This window comes from Chlorocebus sabaeus, chromosome 4, assembly GCF_047675955.1.
Source record: "Chlorocebus sabaeus isolate Y175 chromosome 4, mChlSab1.0.hap1, whole genome shotgun sequence".
In the NCBI taxonomy this organism is placed as follows: Eukaryota; Metazoa; Chordata; class Mammalia; order Primates; family Cercopithecidae; genus Chlorocebus; species Chlorocebus sabaeus.
Window position 1 is genome coordinate 16181625 of NC_132907.1, and position 27529 is coordinate 16209153.

General features: G+C 37.4%; 1 protein-coding gene across 3 annotated transcripts in view; it reads right to left on the minus strand.

Annotated features, from left to right (window-relative positions):
- The window catches only part of MSH3 (mutS homolog 3), a 222668-nt gene that overhangs the window by 36873 nt on the left and 158266 nt on the right, over positions 1-27529 (minus strand). For 2 of the 3 annotated variants that reach the window (XM_073014652.1, XM_073014651.1), the window contains one exon: positions 27066-27223. In XM_073014652.1, coding sequence (XP_072870753.1) covers positions 27066-27223 — 158 coding nt within the window. Of the gene's footprint in view, positions 1-25524; positions 26103-27065; positions 27224-27529 lie in introns of those variants that run through there. The other variant, XM_073014653.1, reaches the window with a different exon arrangement.

Below are 27529 nucleotides of genomic sequence, written 5' to 3' on the forward strand. Positions count from 1 at the left end.
TAGGTGCAGCAAACCAACATGTCACATGTATACCTATGTAACAAACTTGCACGTTGCACACTTGTACCCTAGAATTTAAAGTATAATAAAAACAACAACAACAAACCCCAAAAATTAGCTGGGTATGGTGGCAAGTGCTTATAATCCCAGCTACTCGGGAGGCTGAGGCACGAGAATTGCTTGAACCTGGGAGGGGGAGGTTGCAGCCAAGGTTATGCCACTGTACTCCAGCCTGGGCAGCAGAGCAAAGAAAAAGAAAAAGAATATTCAAGGAAGATAATAACATGAGATACAAGGAAGAGCAGTAGTTGAAATGGAAGAAGTGAAAAAAGCTGGAGAGAAATGAAGAGTTTTAGACAGGGATGCCTAGAAGATTCCCCTCTGATCAACAAAGTTTAGTATCTTAGAATGACATACATATTATTTAGCTCTAAAGCGAATATACATGTAACATGTGATCACAATAATGCATTCCATTTTTAAAGTAGCCTATGAAAAAGCACAAGAGATACTACACCAGTAATAATAAATGTCAGAGACCTTTTCAAGGAAAAAAACAGTTTTAGAAACTGGAAGCTGAGAAGAAGAAAGGCTCAATCTTGAACTGATAAAAAATTTCTTCATATTTTATAGCAAAAGGTCAACAGATACTGTCTAAAGCTAACAAATCTAAAACCAGAGTTAAAAAAATATTTTATATGAATATAATGTTAACTACCAGAACAAAATCAGGGACCACTCAGTGGTTGCCTCTAGTGAGTAGGGCTGGGGAGGACAGTCAGGATTGGGAGGAAATGGGAATCCTCTTAGTTTTCAGTTTTGTGCCCTCTGATTTGCTTTAGTTTCCTCCTACCATGATAGGCACTGTTTCTGTAGTTATAACTGTTGAAAGTATTTTATTGTGTCACTTTTATTAAAACCTACATGTGCAAAAAATATATAGAGAAGGCTGTCAACATGTTTAGAGTAGTTATCTGTGGGTAGGACGATTACGGTCATGTGGTGACCCTTTCTCATCCCCCAAGCACCTAGCAAACATCTGACACAAAGATGGAGATTGATAAATGGACATTAAATGAAAGCAACATAACCAAGCCTTCTTTCCCAAATCCAGTGAATTAAAATATACAGGAAATACTGTTCTAGGATGGCTATAAAATTCTATGCTGCTTATTTTCATTACTATCATTGGGATACCCTTAAGAATCAGTTAAAAAAATATAGAGCGCGCCCAGATACACAGTGTGAAGACACATACACATGTAAGTAGCAAATTTAGTTTAATTTTGCTGGTTTGTTTGTTTTTTGAGACAGAGTCTTGCTCTGTTGCCCAGGTTGGAGTTCAGTGGCATGATTTCAGCTCACTGCAACCTTCACCTCCCGGGTTCAAGCGATTCTCGTGCCTCAGTCTCCCAAGCAGCTGGGAGTACAGGTGTGCACCACCACACCTGGTTAAAATTTTGTATTTTTAGTAGAGACAGGGTTTCACTATGTTGGCCATGCTGGTCTCAAACTCCTGGCCTCAAATGATCCGTCTGCCTTGGCCTCTCAAAGTGTTGGGATTGCAGGCATAAGCCACTGTGCCCAGCCAATTTAGTTTAATTTAAAGTTAAAACATCAAATCACATCTTATACAATAGAGATATTCAGAGAGACTGAGTACTGTCACTAGAAATTTGCAAATTCTTATTTTAGGGCTAGGCCTTGAACTTTTCTATACATCTATTTCTTGGCATTAAAAAATTAGCTGTCACATTGAAAAAGGAGCTTCTAGTCCACAATATTGAGTGAAAAAATTTATAAATGTCATAATTAAAAATTATGTCACACAGCTAAATATGGTAGAAACAGCAGTAACTTGTGTAAAGAGGCCATCACTCTAGTCCTGGCTTAGCCACTTGTGAGATTGTAGGCAAGTTGGGTAACTTTTCTATGTGGTTGTAGCTTCCTTGTCTGTAAAAAGAAGAAGTTGACTAAAAAAAAAAAATCTACTCAAGTCTAATGATTTTTCATGAATGTATTAATCCATGCTCACAATGATATAGCAAAAAGTCCATTAGATTAAGTTTACTCAAGAGCAAAAACTGATTTAATATAGGCAAATCATTCAATGGGAAACTTTCAATTAGTTACTTCTCATGGTAGCTGAGACTCAAATGTGATAACATACGTGAGCAATTTTCCTGTGTCTTGGGTGCTTACAAAGTGTTGTACCTGCATTATCTCATTTTGTCCTGACACCACCATCGTGAGATGTAGATCTTTATCCCCATGTACAAATGAGGAGACTGAGGTTACTGCTCAAAAGGATAGTCAGTCATGGAGTCAGGATTCAAACCTGGCTCAGTCTGATGCCAGAGTCTACACTCTGGTCACTTGGCTTTAGAGGACGCTGTACTGTACTTTAAGAGGCTGAAAAGTACCTGTGGTGGACATGCTCTATAGTGACCCCAACTATCTCCACTTTTTGGTGTTTACCCCCTTGGATAATTTCCTCCTCTTACTGGGAGTGGGGTTTGTAACTTGCCTTGAACCATCAGACTATGGCAAAGGTGATAGGATATTAACTTCATGATTATATGATGTTGTATGTTTTGCCAGTCAACTAGCGCTAGAGACTTTCTCCCTAGCAGGCTTTGAAGAAGTTCACTGTCATGTTGTGAGAAGGCCATGTGATCTGCAAGCATCCTCTAGGAGCTGAGAGCAGTCCCCAGCCTACAGCTGGCAAGAAGCTGAGGACCTCAGACTCACAACCTCAAGAAATGAATTCTGCCAACAACCTGGGTAATTCTGAAAGTGGGTCCATCTCTAGTCCTGCCTCCACGTAAGAATCCCACCCTGGCTGACACCTTGATCACAGCCTCACACAGCCCCAGCTAAGCTGTATCTGGGGTCATGAACCACAGAAATATTGATATAATAAATGTGTGTTGCTCAAGCTGCTAAATCTGTGATAATCTGTTACACAGCTCAGAAAAATAACACAGTATCTTTGTTCTATAAATACAAAAATGAAAATTCAGCATTTTCTTTCACTTTCCTTGCTCCTTTAAGATTCAATATCCAGTCCCCAGTATTTTTATTTTATTTTATTTATTCTATTTTTTAGAGAAGTTCTGGCTCTGTTTACACAGGCTGGAGTGCAATGGCACGATCTTGGCTCACTACAGCCTCGACCTCCCAGGTTCAAGCGAGCTCCCACCACAGCCTCCTGAGTAGCTGGGACCATAGACGTGCACCACCATGCTGGCTAATTTTTGTTTTTTTGGTAGAGATGGGGTTTTGCCACATTGCCTAGACTGGTCTAGAACTTGTGAGCTCAACTGATCCTCCTGCCTCAGCCTCTCAAAGTGCTGAGATAATAGGCATGAGCCACCGTGCCTGGCCGCCTTCCCTGGTATTCTTGCAAACTAGTTTCACTAGTTTACACTCTTTGATTGAAGCTGTTCCAATAGCCTAGTTTCTCTCTCCACCTTCGCTTTGACTAACAGCTAATTTATCTTCTACCTCCATATTTTAAAATCAATGGAGTCTTTTTGATTCCTGTGCTTAAAAACTTACAATGTTTTGCTAAAGCCTGGAAAATAAAATACAAAATTCCTAGCATAGTTTTCAAGACCGTCTGTGTGCTCTGGTCCTACATCTCTCTCCAATCTCCTCTCCTTCTGCACAACACAGGATCTCATGTCACCATCACAACAATTTATCCTTGCCATCCCTAACACATGGCATGTACTTTTAAAAAATAACAGTTTTATTAAGATATAAGTGACACAGCATAAAATTCATCCTTTTAGAGGGTATACAATAGGCTCTCCGTATCTGCATCCACAGATTTAATCAACTGTGGATCCAAAATATTCAATAAAAATAAAAAAAATACAGAATAATATAAATGTTAAAAATAATACAGTATAGCAACTGTTTACATAGCATTTACATTATCCTAGGTATTATAAGTAACCTAGAGATGATTTAAAGTATTTAAAGGATGTGCACAGGTTATATGCAAATATCCCATTTTATATCAGGTGATAATCTCCTGATTTTCATATTGGAGGCTCCTGAAACCAGTCCCCAGCAGATACTGAGGGAAAACTGTAATTCAGAGGCCTTTTTTTTTTTTTTTTTAAAGCATATTTAAAGAGCTGATGCCACACACCTTTATCCCTCTGTGTGTTCTCATGGTTCCATTATCCTGGAATCATCTTCACCCTTCTCTTTCTATGGACTGGAAGCCTTATCATCCTTAAGCTGTTTCTGTGTAGCTGTCCCTGATTCCCTTCCCATAGAACTGACCAGAAGAGCTTTCTCTTGTCATCTTTCTAGAAGTCAATGTTCTTTGAGAACAGGCCTCACTGATTTACCTTTGTAGTCCCCTCAAATGTTAGGCAGAGTGTCTTGTACATAAGATGTTCAATATATGTTGAAATGAATGATTTGTTTCCAGAACTGTAACACAACTTACTCAACCCACATCACTCAAGAGTTAATAATTTTGTGAATGTCCAAAATTAAAGTTTAAAATAAAAAGAACTGACTGATCAAGGAACAAAAGGATTTAAATTTTTATGTTCCTTTGTGCTTCCATATAGATTAGGATATCCTTGTACACTATTGCTGAGCTTATTCTAAAAAACACAAAATTATAATGTATATAATTCTAAAAAATATGAATCTTAATTTTTAATAAGGTATCAAAAAGTACTTTTTGGTGTTTTCATGGAAAGTTTATTATAGTAATATAACTGGTTGCTGTCATTAAAGACTGGTACACAACCTTCACAGTATTAATATTTTCTTTTTTTTTTTTTTGAGACACAGTGTCTCTGTCACCCAGGCTGGAGTGCAGTGGTACAGTCTCAGCTAACTGCAACCTCCACCTCCTGGGTTCAAGTAATTCTCGTGCCTCAGCCTCCAGGCATGTGCCACCACGCCCAGTTAATTATTGTATTTTTAGTAGAGACAGGGTTTTACCCTGTTGGCCAGGCTGGTCTCAAACTCCTGACCTCAAGTGATCCACCCGCCTCAGGTTCCCAAAGTGCTAGGATTACAGGCGTGAGCCACCACACCCGGTCTCATAGTTAAAAACACTGCATTTAAAAAATAACTCCAATTGTTATTTTTCACAATGACCTAATTAGTGTAAAAATGCCTTTCCTATATTGGTAAAGCCAAACCTGTGCTAATGGAGTATATATAAAAAAATGCTATTGCTGTTTTTTATTTTTTTACCTTCTGCTTATCCAATCTGCCTTTGCTAATACCTTCCTCTCTGGCAAGACTAACAGATCACCCATTCTCCAGCCTGCCTCACTTGGAGATTTTGTCACTGGTGACTACTCACTTGTTGTAGATGCTTCTGATGATCTTTGCATCAAAGCCCAGACAGTCTCTCAGTCATCTTTTATCAAACGCCTTTGTTCTTACCAAACCTTTCCTATGGGATGGTCTGACCTAGACAAGCTGTAAATAACAAAAGGCAATTGCTCTAGACAGAGCTACTTATCTTTCACCTACATTTTTTTTTTTCTGTGCTTAAGCTCTCTACATCGAATTTGGTCATTTCTTTCTCCAGTGGTTCTCTTTTGACAGAAGGGAAGAGCTTGTCTGATGGCACATTCTTTGCCATCTTGGAGGCAAGAGAAAGAATTCTGAAAAGGTCTTGGTGCTGGACAAGTTTTTAGTAATCATTTTATACTCCTATTTTACAGATGAGGTAAGACATTTCAGAGGTCAAGTCACTTCCCCAATATGACAGGGCTAATCTGTGGCAGACAAGAGACAAATACTTAGTCTTCTGGTTTCTGGCCTGGAGTTTTTTGAGTCACCCCTACGTGCCTCATGGTATTACAGGGTTTCCTTCTTAAGGAGGGCAGGCCAGTGTTCAGGAGATCTTGGACATACTTTTATTAGGCAATGGTCCTCATTCTACTACTAGGTCAGAGGTTTTAAAATATCTTTTTAGCTGTTCAATCCTTTGTTCAAATAATATGCTTACTTCATTATTTTTAAGTATTATTATTTTATATTTATAAATAAGTATTTATGTATTAAGTATTTAAAATAAAAATATATTGTATTATATTTAAAATGTAATAACTAGAGCTTAAATATTAAAATTGTTAAGTAGAGGCAACAATTATTTCTATTACAATAGAATTCTTTGACATACTTCAAGTGCTTTTAAAAATTATGATAAATATATATAACATAAAATTTACCATTTTAGCATTTCTTAGGTACATAGTTCAGTGGTATTAACATCCACAAGGTTGTGTAGCCATCACTACTGTTCATTTCTAGAACTTTTTTTAATATTTAAAATATATTTTTAATTAAAAACAATTTACTATTTTATAAGAAAATTCACTTTGCAGATTAGATACAATGAATGATGTTCACTCTGGTTAAGAACCCAGCACTATTAGGCCTCTTATTCAGAGGTGGCTCTGTGGGACTTGCACTTTGGAGGGCAGTTTGAAGGAGCGCTCACATTGCATTAGGAGCCAACACATTTTCTATCACAATTTTATTTTTCCATAGCACCTGATGGTATGGATGTAGCAGCAATGGAAGCAGCAATGCTGCCCTGTACACACTGAATAAATACTGGCTCATGAACCAGTCATCAAGGCTACTGGGGACGTATGCATTTATAATTGTGGGAACTGTTTACTAATTAACGTATTTTCTGTTAATTTCCTTTAAGAAATGTATAGTTTATTTATTCTAGTTTGATTACTAGAAAACAACTGAATAACATCTTATAACAACAAATAGATACCTGGCTTTATCTCATAACTCAATTCTTATTTTGTCCCTGATCCAGAGTCTTTGGATACCATTCTCGTCTCTTATTATTCTGCTATGTTGTAAATATCTCAATAAAGTGCCTAAGATGGCCGGGCATGGTGGCACATGCCTAAAATCAGTTTTAGAAGCCAGATAAGACATACATTAACAATAAAGTTTGGCTGGGCGTGGTGGCTCACGCCTAAAATGTTTTACAAGCAAGGTAAGATGTATATTAACAACAAAGTTTGGCCAGGCGTGGGGGCTCACGCCTATGATCCTAGCACTCTGGGAGGCTGATGCAGGCGGATCATGAGGTCAAGAGATCGAGACCATCCTGGCCAACATGGTGAAACCCCATCTCTACTAAAAATACAAAAATTAGCTGGGCATGGTGGCACACTCCTGTAGTCCCAGCTACTCAGCAGGCTGAGGCAGGAGACTCACTTGAACCAGGGAGGTGGAGGTTGCAGTGAGCTGAGATGGCACCACCATACTCCAGCCTGGCAACAGAGTGAGACTCCGTCTCAAAAGAAAAAAAAAAAGAAAAAGAAAAAACAATAAAGTTTATAGATTTTTATTAAATCAACAATCATTTATAAGACATACTATACTAAACAATGATCCTTAAAATTTTCAGACATTAAAATATGTTAGAGATTTAGGGAATTCCACAGCATATGTTATTATCATGCTGTCTGTATTTACAGTCAAATGTAGTAAAAAATGAAAAATCCATTCTTTAGGTTTCATCTTAGAGTTAGTTTGCTCTGAGTAGACAGAAGGTTACAGTTATGTGATTAAGGGAAAAAAAAATCACTCTGATATTTTTAGGAGTGGCAGCTGACTAATCTTTCTAATCCCCCTACTCCCCTCCTCGCCTATAACCCTTATTTAGGTCAACAAAGCTTAATAAAGCATTAATGGAGAAAAGAAATTATTACTTTTTTGAGTCAGTTTCTAAAATCAAAAACACGTTCATCGAAATTTTGAAAAAGAGTTTGTTTTTATGAGATCTTAATATTTTGTGATAATATTCTAGATGTCTCTCAATTAGGCAAACAGAGTGGGCTTCTGTCTCTTCAAATCACAATTTCTGGGCCTTTTCCAAGAAAAATGCTAGTATAAGGGAGAAATACTTCAATTAGGAAAAGAGGACTTTTCATATTGAATGATAACTAGAGCTTAAATATTAAAATTGTATTAAAATTTGTATTAAAAATTAAAAAGTAGAGGCAATGATTATTCCTGTTACAATAGGATTATTGGACATACTTCAAGTGCTTTTAAAACTTATGATATATATATATGAAATTTTACCATTTTAGTATTTCTTAGATACACAGTTCAGTAGTATTAACATCCACAATGTTGTGTAGCCATCACTACTTTCCATTTGCAGAATTTTTCTTTTTTGAGATGGAGTCTCATTCTGTTGCCCAGGCTGGAGTGCAGTGGGACAATCTCAGCTCACTGCAACCTCTGCCTCCCAGGCTCAAGACAGTCTCCTGCCTCAGCCTCCTGAGTAGCTGGGATTGCAGGCATGCACCACAGCCCTGTATAATTTTTGTATTTTTACTAGAGACGGAGTTTCGCCATGTTGGCCGGGCTGGTCTTTAACTCCTGACCTCAGGTTATCTACCCACTTTGGCCTCCCAAAGTGCTGAGATTACGGCATGAGCCACCATGTTGGGCCTCCATTTGCAGAACTTTTTCATCAGAAACAGAAACAGAAACTCTGTATCCATTAAAAGTAACTCTTTACTCTTCCCTTTTGCCATCCTGGAAAATCTCTATTCTATTTTCTGTCTCTATGAATGTGCTTATTCTAGGTATCTCATATAAGTGGAATATAGATTTATCCTCTAAGTGCTTTGTATGGTAGGGTTTTCAGTGTTAGTTTATTTTGTGTGCTTTCTGAAACTGAAGATGTTCCCATTCACTTCAGGTTGTTTAAAACTTTGCAGAACTCTGTCCAAAATGGATGTCTAAGTTGAAGCTTCTTTTGTGTGTGTGTGTGTGTGTGTGTGTGTATTACATACATTTTACAAAAGATAACTAATTTCCTAACAAAGTACTCTAACTTTTAAGAAGGATGGTATAAGGAAGAAAAACACCCCAAAAAACTAAAGTCCAAGTAGAATAAAGACTAAGAGAATACCAATTACTGAAAGATATGTAGGCAACATATGGTATTTAAAAGGCATAAAAAGCATGAATTAGTAAATTTGTCTTGTATTTAATTAAACATAAACTTAGAAATGGAATGCAATTACAAATGATTTACCACTACATGTGTGCATTTAAAAAAAGCCTGGAAGGCCATCTACCTAAACAACAATGATCTCCAGGTGGTGGAATTACAAGTGATTTAAAAATTTTTCTTTTGAGTTTAAAATTTTGCATAATGAACATGCATTACTTGTGTAATTAGAAAAACAAAAGTTATTTTTAAAAATCACAAATGATATATTTAAGAATGATATTGTATTATTCTGTTAAGACAAGGCAGAAATGACTAGCCTTCTTCTAGCAATATGAAAAACATTTATTGGCATGAGTAAAATTAAAGATAATCCCTGATTTATTATTTTTAAATTTTATAACGAGCTTACTGAAGTATTAAGTGCATTTTTGATTTATGATATTTCTAACTTATGATGGGTTTATCAGGGCACGGTTCCATTTTAACTTGAGAAGCATCTGTATTATAATAGAAAAAAAGTTCCTCTAATACAATCCTTCTTTCTAATGGTTGCGACAAGATCACACTACAGTATTTAAAGTTTATTTATAAAAGTTATAATACTAAACTGCACATATAATCAAGCAAAAACCACTGTAGTAATCTTTCAATTTCCATAGAAACACTGATGAGAATCAGGAGAACAATCCAGAAAAATTCTAAATTTCTACTGGCTCACATGACAGTGTTCACTGGACCTGTCTATAAAGCATGTGTAGGACACTTACAAAGGACACAGGTATTTTCCTCCAAAGAAAATCCACACTGTGCTGACTGGGCAACTCATCCTGTAACATAGCTAGTAGTACACTCTGTGGGAAAGTACCAAGAAATGCAAAGAAAAATAATTAACAGAGCAAATGCTTTCACTCAACCTTAACTGTAGCTAGGAAAACTACACATAATTAAGGTTGTCAAAGGAAGATAAGATTAATCCGTCATCATGGATAAGATTAATCAGATAAATTAATAAGATGAATACAGGGGAACCCAATATAACCAGAGGATGCATCCTTATAACTGCACACATTATAACCTCATGTAAGACAAAATCTCTCTGATCCTCAGTTTTTCTTCCTATAAAATGTAAGAAATTAAAATGGAAACAATGTCTCCTAAATTTGTGCATCAGAGTCACTTGTAGAGATTCTTAAAAATAAGAGTTCCAGGGCAAACCAGAAACAGGAAAGTAAATTAAATCAGAAGTAAGCAGAAGACAATAAATGAGATTATAGCAGAAATCAATGAAATTGGAAACAGAAAATTCATAGAGAAAAATCAACAACACCAACAGCTAATTCTTTGAAAAGATGAATAAATTGATAATTTCTAGCTTGGCTAATAAAAAAAGAGAAAGGATACAAATTACTAATATTAAAAATAAAAGAGGAGACATCACCACAGATCTCATGGGCATTAAAAAGATAATAAAGGAATACTGTAAACAGTATTATGGCCACAAATTTCATATCCTAGATGAAACAGACTGATCCTTGAAAGATACAATCTGTCAGAACTCACACAAAAAGAAAGGGACAATCTGAATAGGCCTGTATCTATTAAAGAAATTGAATCAATAATTACTAGCCTTCTAAAACAGAAAACACCAGGCACAAATGGCTTCACTGGTGAATACTATCAAATATTTAAGGAAGAAATTAAACCAATTCTCTGCAATCTCTTTCAGAGAATAGAAACAGAGGAAATACTTCCTAACACATTCTATAAGGCCAGCATTACCTTAATACCAAAACCAGACAAAGGCATTATAAGAAAACTACAGGCCAATATCGCTCATGAACATAGATGCAAAAATCCTAAATAAAATATTAGCAAAAGGATTCCAACAATGTATAAAAAGAAAAACTGACCACAACCAAGTAGGATTCATCCTAAGTGTGCAAGACTGGGTCAACATTTGATCACCAGTTAACATAATCCATCACATCAACTGGCTAAAGAAGAAAAATCACATGGTCATATCAACAGATGCACAGAAAGCATTTGACAAAATCCAACACCCATTCATGATAAAAACTCTCAGTAAATTAAGAATAGAGGAGAACCTCCACAAATTGATACGGAATATTCACATAAAAACCTATAGCTAACATCATACTTAATGGTGAGAAACTTGAAGCCTTCCCAACCAGGATCAGCCAAAATGGGAAGCTGTCACCTCTTACCACTCCTTTTCAACACTGTAGTGGAAGTACTAGTTAATGCAATAAGACAGGAAAAGAAAATAAACGGTGCTTTGGTTCAAATTTTGCCTCTTCTGAAACTCATGTTGAAACTTAATCTCCAATGTAAGAGTATTAAGAAGAGAGGCATTTAAGAGGTGATTGGGTGATAAGGGCTCTGCCCTCATAAATGAATCCATTCGTGGATTAATGCCAGGTTAAAATGTGGGGTCAGAGCCAGAGCCAGGACAAACAGACCCAAGTGGGGTAATGCCTAGTGGAGCAGTGAGAACAGAACCCTGCTGAGATCTCAGAACTGTAGAACCGCCAGCATTTAGCTTCAGCCTGTGAAAGTTGCAGGCACTTGACTCTTATTTGTGAGAACTGAAGCCTGGGAGAGCCCGGGAAAGCCTAGGTGGTGGGGCTGTCTGAGGCCCTGGGATCCAATCCCCACAACCAGTGTATCTAGGAAGCAAGACATGGAACCAGGGAAGATAAACTAAGTCTCAAGGCTTAGTTTTTCCTTTGGGTGTTGGACTTACTTGGGACCTGTTACCCCTTTCTTCTTGCCTATCTCTCCCTTATGAAATGAGAATGTCTTACACCTGTCCCACCATTTATTTTGGAAGTAGATAACATGGTCATTTCATAGGCTCACAGCTGTAAGAAATTTACCTCAAGATGAATTGTCCCTTGAGCATTACTCACATCTGATTCAGATGAGACTCTAGACTTTGGGGCTATTAAGATGGAATGAATGTATTTGTATACAAAAAGTACATAGAATTTTGGGGGGCCAGGGGCAGAATGGTTTGAATGTCTGTCCCCTCTAAAACTCACATTGAAATTGAATTCCCAAAGTAACAGTATTAAGAAGTGGGGCCTTTAAGAGGTAATTGGGTCATCAGGGCTCTGCCCTTAGGAATGGATTAATCCATTTGGGGATTAATGGATTAAAGGGTAATGAATTAATGGGCTATCATGGGAGTAGGTTACTTTCATTAGAGTTGGTCTGTTGTAAAAGACAGTTTGGTTTTTTCTAGTAAGCCCCCTTGCCATGTGATGCCTTCTGACATTTTATGATGGAGTTAAGAAGGCCCATACCAGATGTAGCTCCTCGACCTTGACTTCCCAGTCTACAGAACTGTAATAAATTTACTTTGTTTGTAAATTACCCAATGAGTCCTCATGTAAACTATGGACTTTGGGTGGTAATGATGTGTCAATGTAGGTTCATCAATTGTAAGAAAGGGAGCAATTTGGCAGGGGATGTTGAAAATAGGGGAGGCTGTGCAGGGGCAGTGGCAGGGGTAGATGGGCACTCTCTATACCTTCCTCTCAGTTTTGGTGTAAGCCCAAAACTGCTCTAAAAAATTAAAGTCTTTTTAAAAAAAAAATAGTGTCTAAAGGTCTCCTTCATCATACCTACTACAACAGTATCTATCTCCAGGGGATCTTCAATCAGGAGATTTGTCTGGGATTTGCATTTAAAACCAAATCAAATCAAACTTTCAGGTGACTTTGAGGGAGCTCATTAAGGAACAAGCATTAAATTCATAAAACCATTTCCCATGAAAAAGATAAAATAAGATAACTAGTGTTTGCTAGACACAACTACAAGAGCTAAAGAAAGCACAGAGACATTCATAAGACAACATTTCTAACGCCAATAAAATCATAACAACTTACTCATTTAGTGCTCACTTATCATGTGGATTTTAGTACGGCTATTTACAACTAATTAGAAGGTGTGGACTGATTCAAGATGTTTTCTTTCAGTCCATAAAGAATATATTTTGTATAGAGTACAAATACTCCACAGTAGGTGCTCAATAAATATTTTCTGAATTACACTAACTTGGGCAAACAAATCAGTTACTAAGTATTTGAATGTCTATTACCTTCCAATTCTCTTTCAAGATAAACACACTCATGCCACTCTGAATACACAGCATTCTCTGAAGCTGGGTGTCAGAAGAGGGAGTTTATGTAAGTAGCATGGCATGAAAATTGTTAACTATGGGCCACTTGGAATAAATATCCCTTTTCACCAACATTTAATCACCAATGTTTAATAGAAATAAATTATACTGAGAGAAGAGGCCAATTGTTTTGCTTTATTCAAACTGTTTTCTAATGAGACTTAATAATTCATTGCTTTTCTAAAACTTAATTACTGAGTCTAAAAGGCTAGATGAGATTTAAGTTCATATTCATCAAGATAATAAACATCTTATCTCAGTGATGCATTCAAGGATGTTAATGATCCTTGGAAATACGGGTCTAGAAATATTTCATTGATGAGTACACATATCATAATGCACAGATATATCCATTAGAGGCAAATGTATGTGTTTGCCAAAACTCTACTTTTAAAAAAAACCTGTTTCTTATTCAGGAAAAGATTCATGTGAGATTAGCGTATTCAGATAAAACATTCTGGAGGCCGGGTGCAGTGGCTCACGCCTGTAATTCTAGCACTTTTGGAGGCCGAGGCAGGTGGATTACCTGAGGTTAGGAGTTCGAGACCAGCCTGACCAACATGGTGCAACCCCATCTCTACTAAAAATACAAAAATTAGCTGGGTGTGGTGGCACATGCCTGTAATACCAACTACTTGGGAGGCTGAAGCAGGAGAATCGCTTGAACCCAGGAGGCAGAGGTTGCAGTGAGCCAAGATTATGCCACTGCACTCCAGCCTGGGCAACAAGAGTGAAACTCTGTCAAAAAAAAAAAAAAAAAAAAAAAAAATCCTAACCTCCTGTCTGTTTATAGCTTTTCATCTATTTACTACTACTTCTTCTAGCACACTGTATAGCACATAGTGGGCACTCAATGAATATTTATGGAATCCACAGATTTAAACCTAGTGTTCTAAATGGCAAATTGATAACAGAATCAATTTACAGACAAAGCTTGGAGCTAAATCTTATGCAAATATCTCATTCTGCTAGATTTTAATATTTTTTCCATTGAGTACAAAAAGCATTTGAAGTGATTTAGAACAACATATTCTAATGAAAGAATTACATGAAACTAAGATTACAAGCCATACCGTAGATTCTCACATTTGAGCTTAGCATGAGCTTTTAAAATGCTAATTCTTGCGTACCACCTTGGAGATTCCAATTAAAAAGATGTGTGAAAGGGCTTAGTAAGTAGCATTTTTAACTAATATCCCCAAGATTCTGATGCAGCTGTTCTAAGAATGACGCTAGAGAAATACTCCCATATAAGAAGCGAAGGGGAAAACTAAACCAAATTTGTTTTCACACCTGAGCCTTCAGTTTAGCTCTTGCTGTCTTGGCAGCCAAGGTAAAAAGGAATTAAAGAGGAAGCAGCTACTGGCTGATAGCAGGAAGTCTGGCAGTTTGTCAGAAAAGGCCAATAAATTGCTTCAAATCTTTTTGTAAACAGGCACAGTATGCACATGGAGAGAAAAAATGTTCCTAGCATTAACAAAAAAATAATTTACCAGATGGCACTTCATGTAAAGGACATTAATAAAAATGAAAATGTTCTTATGAGCAATTTTGGAGAATATATAGAAATATCATCAAATGAGTATTTCTTATTCTAATCTATTTTAAGCATGAGAACAAACTTTTAAACACTGGTAGTGGGATTCTAAGCTGATACAGCCTCCTTGGAGAACATGAAAGACTCATGTTCCTTGTAATCCAACAATTCCACTCCTAGATTGAGAAAAACTCCCTTGTGTGCACTAGGAGTATGAGACAAGTCACAAATATGACTGTTTATATTTGCAAAACATTGGCATCATATCAAGAAAAATAAGTGAAGAGTAATATATTCATAAAATAGACCATCATAATTCATAATTGTAGAAAAATTAATGAACTCAAAGTATATGTACCCAAATGGATGAATTTTGTAACTATATAACACTGAGGGGAGAAAAGCCACTTACAGAAGAATATAGTGTGATACACTGTGTATAAAGTTTAAAAGCATACCAAATACTTCCATGCATTGTTTCAAAAAACATCAATGAGTAAAAATGTAGAGAGATGCATGGGATGGATACCAAAGTCAAGGACAACCAGTTAGTTACTATGGATAGGGTAGAGGGCAATGGGATTAGTGAGGATTAGAGGTTCGATTGCATTCTAGTGTTTTATTTCTTTAGTAGGGTGGAAGGTGCATGGAGGATTACTATATGTCTGAATTATTTCTTAAAAAATAAACGAAAGCTACAAGGGCATAATATTAAACTACATCCTAGGGATATAATTTAAAGGGATATAATTATATCCTAAGGATAAAATTTAATGTAGTCCACATAGATTCCTTTCCAGTGGTAACAACAGGAAGATAGGGGAGCACAGGGGAATGGATAGGGAACATGTCCCATATACTAAAGGGCAGCCTGTCCCAGGCGGAACTCTCGGAGGTTAAAGAAATCAAGGAGTATCTGTACTCCAGATACACTGCAGTCATTAAAAAGAGCAAGATTAATCTGTATAAACTGATAGAGAAATATGTCTCCCACATATTAGGAAACAAAAGCAAGTTATACAATAGTAATGCTTAGTACGATACCATTTTAGAAAAGGAAGATGTATACTTGTAGACTTGTGAAATGTTACCTAAAGAAACATGGTAGACCTGGGGAGAATGGGGGTGTTTTTGTTTCACTTCATACCCTAGTACACTGTTACATTTCATAATAAGCATATATTATTTTTATAATTCAACACACGATTTCTCCAGCAAGGGCTTGGGGAAGTGCTTCCACATCTTGGCTTCAGTTTAAAAATCATCTGTGACACTTTAAAAATGTGACTTTCAGACACTGCCCCAGTCCAACTTAGGATTTCTGGAGGTAGGGTTCAGGCATCAATATTTTTTTTAAAGCTCCGTGAAAAAAAAAAAAAAAATTGAATGTGCACTGAGGGTTAAGAGTGCCATATGAGCTGGGCGTGATGGCTCATGCCTATAATCCCAGCTCTCAGGGAGGCAGAGGTGGGAGGATAGCTTGAGCCCAGGAGTTTGAGACCTGCCTAGGCAATATAGCGAGACCCTGTTCTCCACAAAAAGGAACAACAACAACAACAACAAAGAGACACACACACACACAAAAGTGTAAGAGTGCCATATGAGCAGTGTTTTATTATGGAAATTAAATACATAAATCTCTGAATCTTGTATTCTCTCCCAGACAGAATGCCATCAACTCCTAAAGGAATAAGAACTAGGGTTACTTATAGTCTGGGAAACACTTTGTGTAAGGTCTGATATATTGAAGTGCCCAGGATGGTCTAAAGCTTAAAACCCCAAATTCCATGTCCCTGGGTAGGACAGAGATATTTGCCCCAGAAAAAGAGTTGCCAGACAGTGACCATGTAAGTATTTCACCAGCTTCCTATAAAACATCTCATTTTGACCAATACTGGTAATTTGTGAGGGTGAGGAGTTTTACTTTTTTTTACACATTTATTTTAGAAATTAAAAAATTTACACAAGAAAAGAAAAATCACCATAAAGCCATATCCCCCATGGTATTCTGGAATAAGCCTTCTATCTAGATGGTTTTCTCTGCATATATTTATACATACAATTACTCATACAAAAGTGAAATGAATGCCAGGCTTTGTAACTGGCTCTTTTTCACATATTGTAACAAGCATATCTTTCCAAATAACACTACCCACCAGGACCAAGTCACTGCAAAATATATCCCAAAGTAGCTAAAAAACTGGTATGTTTGATGGAGTTAATTGAGAATGAATCCTACTATGATGAAACAACAAATGTGGTGCTGACAAGGTTTAAAGCTTATTTGTTCTTTCACACAGTGATTGGCAATTGGGCCAGTTCCTTGAGGCTGTTCCTGGGTCATGAGATAAAGGCATGTCTCAGCATGGAGGAGGATGTGCATCTTCCATGCGACCACCTTCCAAGCCAGCCACTTCCTGAGGAACAGGAGGAAAGGCACTGCCATCATCCCATTCTGTGTGGGTGGTGCCTCTATGTTGCGGGAAGTCAGGGACCCCAAACGGAGGGACCGGCTGAAGATGCGGCAGAAGAACATAAATTGTGAAGATTTCATGGACATTTATTAGTGCCTTAAATTAATACTTTTATAATTTCTTATGCCTGTCTTTACTGCAATCTCAGAACATAAACTGTGAAGATTTCATTAACACTTATCACTTCCCCAGTCAATACCCTTGTGATTTCCTAGGCCTGTCTTTACTTTAATATCTTAATCCCATCATCTTCGTAAGCTGAGGAGGATGTATGTCGCCTCAGGACCCTGTGATGATTGCGTTAACTGTACAAATTGTTTGTAGAGCATGTGTGCTTGAACAATATGAAATCTGGGCACCTTGAAAAAAGAACAGGATAACAGCAATGTTCAGAAACAAGACAGATAACCTTAAACTCTGACTGCCGGTGAGTTGCGAGGAACAGAAACATATTTCTCTCCTTTCAAAAGTAAATGGGAGAAATATCGCTAAATTCTTTTTCTCAGCAACGAACATCCCTGAGAAAGAGAATGGCCCCTGAGGGTAGGGCTCTGAAATGGCCCCTTTAAGGATGGCTGTCTTTTATGGTCGAAGCCAAAGGGATGAAATAAGCCCCAGTCTCCTGTAGCACTCCCAGGCTTATTAGGATGAGGAAATTCCCACCTAATAAATTTTGGTCAGACAGGTTGTCTGCTCTCAAACCCTGTCTCCTGATAAGATGTTATCAATGACAATGCGTGCCCGAAACTTCACTAGCAATTTTAATTTCGCCCCGTCCTGTGGTCTCGCCCTGCCTCCATTTGCTTTGTGATATTTTATTACCTTGAGAAGCATGTGATCTCTGTGACCTACATCCTATTTGTGCACTCCCTCCCCTTTTGAAAATTGCTCATAAAAACTTGCTGGTTTTACGGCTCAGGGAGCATCACAGAACCTGCCGGCATATGATGTCTCCCCCGGACACCCAGCTTTAAAATTTCTCTCTTTTGTACTCTTTCTCTTTATTTCTCAGACCAGCCGATGCTTAGGGAAATAGAAAAGAACCCACATTGAATATCGGGGGTGGTGGTTCCCCCAATACCTCTAGGTTCCTGGATTCTCAATTCGATTACGGCCACAGCACTCCAAGAGGGAAAGTATTAGGGAGATTAGATTTGGTCAACTTCTTTCAAAGAGAATAACTAAGAGGAGCATTTCATAGTGATTTCACATCCTTTTAAAACTTATCTCAAATCAACCTTGTGAAGTCAGTATTATCGAACTTTTTGTTTTATAGATGCAAAAACTGATGCTAAATTTAGAAAACTGAGTATTATACTCATACATATATGAAGACAGACTTTTAAATCTAAAATACTAATGGCATAGAATCTGGAAGAAAAAAAACCCTAAAATTTACTAGGTACCTACTATGTGTCTGGCATTTTCATGTACTTTATTTAATTCCCACAATAATAATAATGAGGGTAAGTAGTATCATCTCCATTTTACAGGAAAAGAACAGAGACACTGAGAAGTCGTAATTCGAAAAAGGTCACATAGTTGTTAAAAGGGAAAAGCAAGATTTGTACTCAAGTATATATAACATGTCTGATTCTTTTGACTATGGCACAGTACTTCTCTCAGGGTTCTAGAAGGATGAAGTAACTCGCACATAGCCAGGATGCTGAAGAACTTGTACAGAATCTTGAGTTTTCTAGATCTAAAGCCCCCATTCTTTCCCATACACAGCTGGTTTACTCACATTTTGCAGGTAATTAATATTAGCAAGAGATCTGAGAATCCTATTGACCTATTAAAAACTGTGTAAAGTCTAGGATTTTACTCTACTTAAAAGCTAACAAATTACCCTAATACCACTGGTTTCACAGATGCCAGCAGAAGATACAAGGCCACTGAGTCAGAGACAAAAGACTTTATTACTCATGTTGGTTTGCATTAGCCCCCAAGTCCTGTGAGGATGACGTACCATGGATGTTGTACATACAACAAGGGAAGCAAACTTGTTGTATGTACAGCATACAACATAAGGAGGAATTAACTTATCCCTCCAGGTTGTCTGCTGCAAGCACAACCCTGACAAATAAGTGGCCCATGTAAAAAAAAATCGGGGCTTTCTTGATATACTCAGTAAGAATACGCAGGGACACAGGGCCTATGGCAGACTGCTTCTACAAACATGACCTGAAGGTTGATAAACTAACAGCTACTCGAATGGCAGAGCACAGGAATATGTCCCATATTTCAGTATTTAAATCTCCATAATCTGCATATTTCTTTTTAAACTGGCACATGTAATTCTTTATTAATTAATTAATGCTTTGAAGTTGTGGTCAATTTTGAAATATGGGATTAGTATCTCTGGGTATGTTTCAGACTAATGAAAACTTCCAGGATGAAGTGAAAACAATGTAACATAAATGTGAAAATAATTTCATTTCTGATTGATTTTAATTTATATTAATAGCTATACTTACTGCCATCCTGAGTGGGACAGGGGATACACAATGGAGTAGAGTTCTTTCCCTCAAATAGTGAACAATAGCATGATGGCATGGGATAACCAGTTATGAACTAAGATAGATACTGAAATAACTCAGAGTCCAAGTAAATAGGACATTAGGAGTTTACCATAAATAGACCATTGTGGAATGAAATGGTCAGAGTAAGTGTCATAGAGATGGGACTTAAAATTATAACTAATATTCCCGAGGAACTATTATATGTCAGGTACTAGATTGTTTCATATGCATTATTTAAACTACACAACAACACCCTGGAATATAAGTATCATGATTATCTCATCTTATAGAGAAAGAAGCAGGTTAAGAGAGTTGAATTGCTGGCATGGTCTGATACTCAGATTTGCCTGAGACTTCCCACTTTAGGGACCAGAGTCCAGATTGAGCAACTAAGCTTAACCTGGACCTTCATGAAGTACAAATCTCCTCTTACTCAGCATCACAAAGGTGCACTGGTACACAGAGTGTTGTCAGGACAGACTAATCTCCATGATTAGTCTCCACCTCCATGACACTGGAACTTTTGCTCTTTCCCTGTGTATTAATAACTTACTCTGCCACATACCTAAACTTAAGTGTTTTCTTTGTAAGACTGAACCTTACATAGAAATTTGATGACTTTTTGAGTCCTGTGGCAAAACTTAGTGAAGCTCCAATATACTATTTCAGATGGTGCTTGAATCACAAGGGGATGTTTCAGTCAAATTCCAGAAATCTGGACTAAGAAACAGGAGTTATGTCAACACATCTTATTTATATTACAATTTTTTATTGTCAGTTTTTAAACAAATATTTACTGCACATCTACTTAGTACTAGGAATAGGGGATCAAAGGTATGCAGAACAAGCACCATTTCTGTCTCAGTGGAGCCTGTGATCCAAGAATAACATAATCGAACATTTGTTTCCTAAACTCTAACCAACAGGACCCAGTAAAACCTGGTCTATGTGATACTACCCAATATATTCTTCTAGCTGATTTTATTACTAAAAGATTGCTGTCAAACACAATAAAAATTTGTTTTAAGTTCTCTTCTTAACTAATTAATTCATTTGGTTTTCTGGGCCCTGTGAACTATTTAACTGAACAAATTTAGCTTTGTGGAAACCTCTGAACCAGATTTATGGCTTATCCACAGCAGTGTTAGGCATTGATGTTTTAAGCCTCAGTCGTGGCTCCATTTTAAGCCCTCATCCTTATTTATTCACTTATGCTAGTTTGAATTTTCTGCAAGCTGCCTCACCCCTTTCTGGAAGATGGCAGGATAAGCATGAATGAATGAATGAGCAAGCAAATAAACACATACACACATACACTTCTCTAGTATTGCATGGTCTTACCAAATTGTAAAGATTTGCTTCTCCATCTCCCTTACTGCACTTGGGCTCCTTAAAGACAGGTAAATTATCTTATTCAGGTTTGTATCCCTAACGTCTAGCATAAAATTATAGTGCACTAAGGTTTTAATAAAAACATGTTTTTGGCGGGGTGTGGTGGCTCACACCTGAAATTCCAGTGCTTTGGGAGGCCAAGGTGGGCAGATCACCTGAGGTCAGGAGTTCAAAACCAGCCTGGCCAACATGGCGAAACCCTATCTCTACTAAAAATACAAAAATTAGCTGGGCGTGGTGGTGGGTGCCTGTAATCCCAGCTACTCAGGAGGTTGAGGCAGAAGAATAGCTTGAATCCAGGTGGCAGAGGTTGCAGTGAGCTGGGATCATGACATTGCACTCCAGCTTGGGTGACAGGAGCGAAACTCCATCTCAAAATATACATATGTTTTTAGCACAACAGAGTTTAAATCTCATTATTGGGCCAATGTTAACATCTCCTAATACCATTATAATCTTTATATCATTACTGATGACATGAAAATGTAATGGTCTTCTTATTGCATAACTCCACCTCTATGCCACATGCTATAAATTAATGATTTTGATATCTTTTCTTCTACTCCATTCTACTGCATTTTTTTTTTTTTTTTAAAAAAAAAAAGCTTATTTGGGTCAACTGGATATTGGTTGCATCCTGATATGCTATGATGTGGTACACAAAGCACAATCTAGGAAGTATTGCCCCAAAATGCTAATTGCAATTCAATGCACTGATTTCATACCCACAGTTTCAAACGATGCCTATCCTACACAAAGATCTCGTCTCTTTCTCAAATGGCTAAATCCCATGAACTTTAGAACAACAACAAAAAAAAACTTATAAAAAATCCAAAGACGTACAACAAAGAAAAATGCATAATGCAACTCCAATGTAGCCATTATCAAACTCAAACAATTATCAATTATGGCCAGTCTCATTTCATCTCTATCCTACCAAATTTCCCTATCCATCCTTGATTACTGTGATGTAAATATTGGGTAGCAGATCATGTAACATGTAAACATTTTAGCATGTATCACTAAAGTAAGGATTTTTCTATTAAATCATAACCATTGCATTGCACTATTTATCTCACTTAAACATTTAAAGTAATTCTTCAGTATCATTAGATATCTAGTCAGTGCTCAAAAATTTTTAAATGTTTCACTAGTGCTTTGAAACAAAGGTTTATGTGTTTGAGTCAGGACTGAATTAAGATCTGTATGCTGGAACTGGGTGACTGGTCTTTAACTCTCTTTTAATATGCAGGTTCTCTTCCCTCTCTCCCCAACTATTTTTTTTTTTTTTTTTTTTTTGTCATTGCTATTTATTTGTTAAAAAAAACACCAGCCATTTGTCCTATAGTTTCCCACAGTCTAGATTTTGCTGACAGTATCCCCATGGTGGTGTTCAACATGTTCCTCTATTCTCTTTTTCTCTTGTAAATTGATATCTAGATCTAGAGGTCTGAACAGTTTCAGTTTGATTTTTTTTTTTTTTTTTTTTTTTTTTAGATACAGTCTCCCTCTGTTGCCTAGGCTAGAGTGCAGTGGCGTGATCTTGGCTCACTGCAACCTCCATCTCCCTGGTTCAAGCAATTCTCCTGCCTCGGACTCTGGAGTAGCTGGGATTACAGGTGCTAACCACCACACCTGGCTATTTTTTACATTTTTAGTAGAGACGGGTTTCACTATGTTGGCCATGGTTGGCCAGGCTGGTCTTGAACTCCTAACCTCAGGTGATCCACTCGCCTTGGCCTCCCAAAGTGCTGGGATTACAAGCCTGAGCCACTGCGCCTGACTATTCGGTTTGATTTTTTTGGCCCAGAAGACATCATAAGTTGTCACAAACTTTTACCTAATGTCTGACTGACTGTTCTTTGGTGATATTAGCAGCCATTTCTGATTATTACTTAAATCTGTTATCACATTGGGGTTGCAAAAAGCGTGATACTCTAATTCTTATTCCTGCTTTGTTTATTAGCTGGAACATTTCTATAAAGAGAAACTTCCCCCTGTTACCTATTTGAAAAGATAGGATACCTGCTTGGATCTTTCTCTTTTTCAGTTTTCATCCTCCAAAGTGACTAATGATATTTTTATTTTAAATATCATTAGGATTCATTCTAGGATCCTCCAAAGGTGATCAATTAATTTTTTGTTTTTTTTAGAATCATAAATTCTTGGGTATAACATATCCCACTGGATATCCTATTGAAATACATTCAAGTCTACCATTTAAAAACAAAACAAGCCCCTCACTGGATCTCTCCTGCCTTCTTCCTGGCCAGCCTTCGCAGTATCACCTGTACTAACGCCCTCTACTTCCTGACCTCTAACTCACTCTTTAGCTCTCTTTTAACTGGAGTGTGGCCCCACCACTCCGCGAAAGCAGCTCCTGCTAAGGTCATTAGTGACAGTTATTTTGCTAAGACCAAAGGTGACTTTTCAGGTTTCACCTCACCTAACCTTTCAGCACTGTTGACCACTTCTTTTTTTCTTGAAGCACTCTTTTCCCTTGCTCCCGTGACACTATAATGTCCTGTTTTTTCTCCTGCTTCTCTGGCTACACTTCTTTTGTTGGTTTTCAATCTTAACTTCTTACTCAACTATGAAATCTCGGCAGTTTTAAGGTTCAGTCTCAGAACATTAATCATCTCCACTATACTCTCTGTCAAAATGATCTCATCCACACCCAATCATGTACACAAAAATGTCTCACAACAAATTTACATCTTTACCTTTGATCTCTGTCTCTGAAATCTAAACTTTATATCCACTGCCTACTACATAATAGCTCCCTTTGAATGTCTCAGAATAATTCTACTTATTATATACAAAGATAAAGTCAGAATCTATGAAAAAACATCATCCTCTTCTAGCAAATGCCAGCATTTACCATTCAGAAGCACAAACTCAATGTCATCTCTGACAACTCCATGTATCTCAGCTGCCATACCCCCATCTATCACCAAGTCCTGGTGATTTATTTCCCAAATATATTTCAAATATGACTCCTTTCCACTTAAACTAGCACTACAAACTTAATCCAAGCTACTGATCCTCTCACCAGGACCACCAAAAGAGCCTGCTCTTTGGGTTCCTCTGATCTACTTGGTTTTTTCTCCAGACATTCTTTACAGTGTAACCAATGCAGACATAATCATGCAAAATCCTGGTTAAAATTCTTCAACAGTTTACCATGGCTCTTAGGATAAACTCCTAACATGGCTATGCTTCACCTAGAATCTTACTCTCCTGGAGGACCAGCCTTCACGCATTGTCTACGATTTTTATGCTAAAGGACTTTTGCACATGATCTCTCTGAAATGTTCTTCCTTCCTTCTTACACTCATCCTTCAGATAGGCACTCAAAAGTTACTTGCTAAGGGAAGCCTTCCCCTGACGTCCCCAACCAGGTCATATCCCAGGATCACAGCCTAACCCAGCATCTTGCATATAGCCTTCATAGACTTGTCATAGCTGCAGTTTCACATTTCTGTATGTGATTATTTGGTTAATGCTGATTTTCTCCACTAGGTAGCTTTCATGAAATCAAAAACTGTGGTTCCTTTGTATTCTCAGTGACTGCCATATGTTAGGTATTCATTTAGTACATGTTGGATGAATGAATAAATGCTCCAATTTCTTGAAATTAGCATAGTTTAGAACGCTTAGACATGTACTCGCTGAATGTACTTTACATAAAGTACTCTATATAAGGTGCACATAACAGTGCCTGTACCTTGATAAGAATATTATACTAATATAAAGATATCATAAAGTTTAGCTGTTACTATTATTACTGATTTCACACCCTATGACAGAAACTATTTTCTGATTACCACTGATTGTATTCCCAATTACTGTGCTTAACTCTATTTAAAAGCTGGACAAAAACCACGTTCTTATTTTCTGTTTTCTTTGCAACTACGGCCATGAGACATACTTCTGGTCACTGAAATGTAAGTTTTCTGGGAGGATCCTAAAAACCTACTGATGTCCTAAAACAAAACAAAACAACAACAACAACAACAAAAACAAACAGAGGGGCAGTGTGGAAAGCTATGGCAGTCCCATTTCCTTTTTACCTCATGTGAATAGGAATGTGATGCCTGGAGCTGCAGCAGCAATCTTATAACTCTGAGGGAAAGGCCAGTGAAATGGCAAAGCCACTGAAACACCAGAAGCAGCTACCCACCTCCAGCCTTCTCCTTATATGACAAAAATAAACCCTTCTTTTACTTGTATCTACAAACAATCTTGATATTCCGCTCAGTAACAAGATTCCCTTCCAGGTAAATCCCCTTATATTGACCAATAATTTTTTTCTTTTTTCTCTTTTTTTTTCTTCACTAAATATCTCTGTTACTTTCCTTAATACTGTAACCAAAACAAAATACCTGGTTTGTTTCTCTTATAAAATAGAAAATGAATTACAGCCTTAAGAACTAAAGAAAGACTCTTTAAATTTCTTATTTTGAGTTAAACGTATATGGGGATCAGAATAACACCTATTTGGTGACACGGCATCAAACAGAATTCAGGGTACTTTGTTCATTCTCAGATGGAAAATGAAGTTTTAAAGCATTTTAGTGTCTACTCAAGAATATCAATATTAGCATGTGATATATTCTGATGTGATTCCATAGTCAAATATTACATAAATACGTAGCTGGACAACAACTCAGACACTCTATACACAGAGCTTGACTATGCACAGAGACTGTATTTACTTTTTAGAAATGTACATGTAAGACATATACACAATGCTTTAAGAACTGATAAATCAGAAGGTGTTAAACAGATTAAACTGTGAATTCTCCTTAGTGAAACCAGGATGTTTCACTCATATTCGTAACATGGCATAAAATTTAGGTTTACACATTGAGAGTAAGACTTAGTTGCATGTAATGTTCGTAGAGTAAAAAGGGATATCAACAAAATGATCTTGGTCCAATGCCTTTTGCAGTTTGTCTCAGGTCTGCACCTAAAATGGGAAGGATAGACTAGTTTTCAGACTGTGCCCTACAAAGCCTAACAGCCAAGTCTCCAAGCCTTCTACCCCTGGAAGACAGAGCAGATCTGTTTTTATCTGTTTAAATATTTATTTTCTACAAAAGGTTTTCTTCAAAATAATAACTCAGCTGGGTGTGGTGGCTCATGCCTGTAATCCCAGCACTTTGGGAGGCCAAGGCGGGCGGCTCACTTGAGGTCAGGAGTTCGAGACTAGCCTGGCCAACTGGCGAAACACTGTCCCTACTAAAAATACAAAAATTAGCCGGGCGTGGTGGCAGGTGCCTGTAATCCCAGCTGCTCGGGAGGCTGAGGCAGGAGAATAGCTTGAACTGGGGAGGTGAAGCTTGCAGTGAGCCGAGATAGTGCCACTGCACTCTGGCCTAGGCAACAAGAGCCAAACTCATCTCAAAATAATAATAATAATAATAATAATAAAAAATAAATAAAATAAAAAAGAACTCAATAACTAAAAATAATTTGGAAACTACTGGACAAAATTAACTCCTAAGTTCTTTCTAGTATTCTCAGTCATGATAAAAATAGTTTTTCTTTTTGTTTTTTTTTTTTTGAGACAGGGTCTCACTCTGTTGCCCAGGCTGGAGTGCAATGGTGTGACCTTGGCTCACTGTTGCCTTAACCTCCCCAGCCTCAGGTGATCCTCCCACCTCAGGTTCCTGGCTAATTTTTTGATTTTTTTGTCAAGATGGGGTTTTTCCATGTTGCCCAGGCTGCTCTCAAACTCCTAGACTCAAGTGATCTTCTTGCCTTGGTCTCCAAAATGCTGGGATCACAGGTGTGGGCCACCGTGCCCGACCTTTCCTAAATGCTGAATGCTTTAAGAGCATCTAAATATGTACACAAAAGGAAAATTCATGTGATAATGTGGGTTTGACTTATTTTCAAGAATATATTCAAACTGAATTAACATACTTACCTTGTGAAAATGCCATCCACAATCCCAATTGTCGCTTCTTCTGCAGGAACATAGGAGCCAATCTGAGCCATGATGGTAATCAATGCAACTTGTTTTATGTAGGAGCTCTTTCCACCCATGTTTGGTCCAGTAATTATCATTACTCTCTCTGAGTCCTCCTAAAAATTAGAAAGGAATTTCACTTATTGTACCAGAAACGTTTTTAGATAATATCCACAATTGTCTCTAAATGGAAAGGCATTAGGCAAAACATTACTTTGCAGCATAAATATCACAAAAGGAAAGCGGTCCTCCGGAATCCAGGATCCTCCCAGAACACGTACATTTCACTGACCAGAACTGTGACTCATGGCCACAGTTGCAAAGAAAACAGAAAATAGAAGGTGGTTTTTTGTCCTGCTTTTAAATAGAGTCCTTCAACCTGAACTGTGTGATACTGCAGAAAAATAAATTCTTAGCAGTAC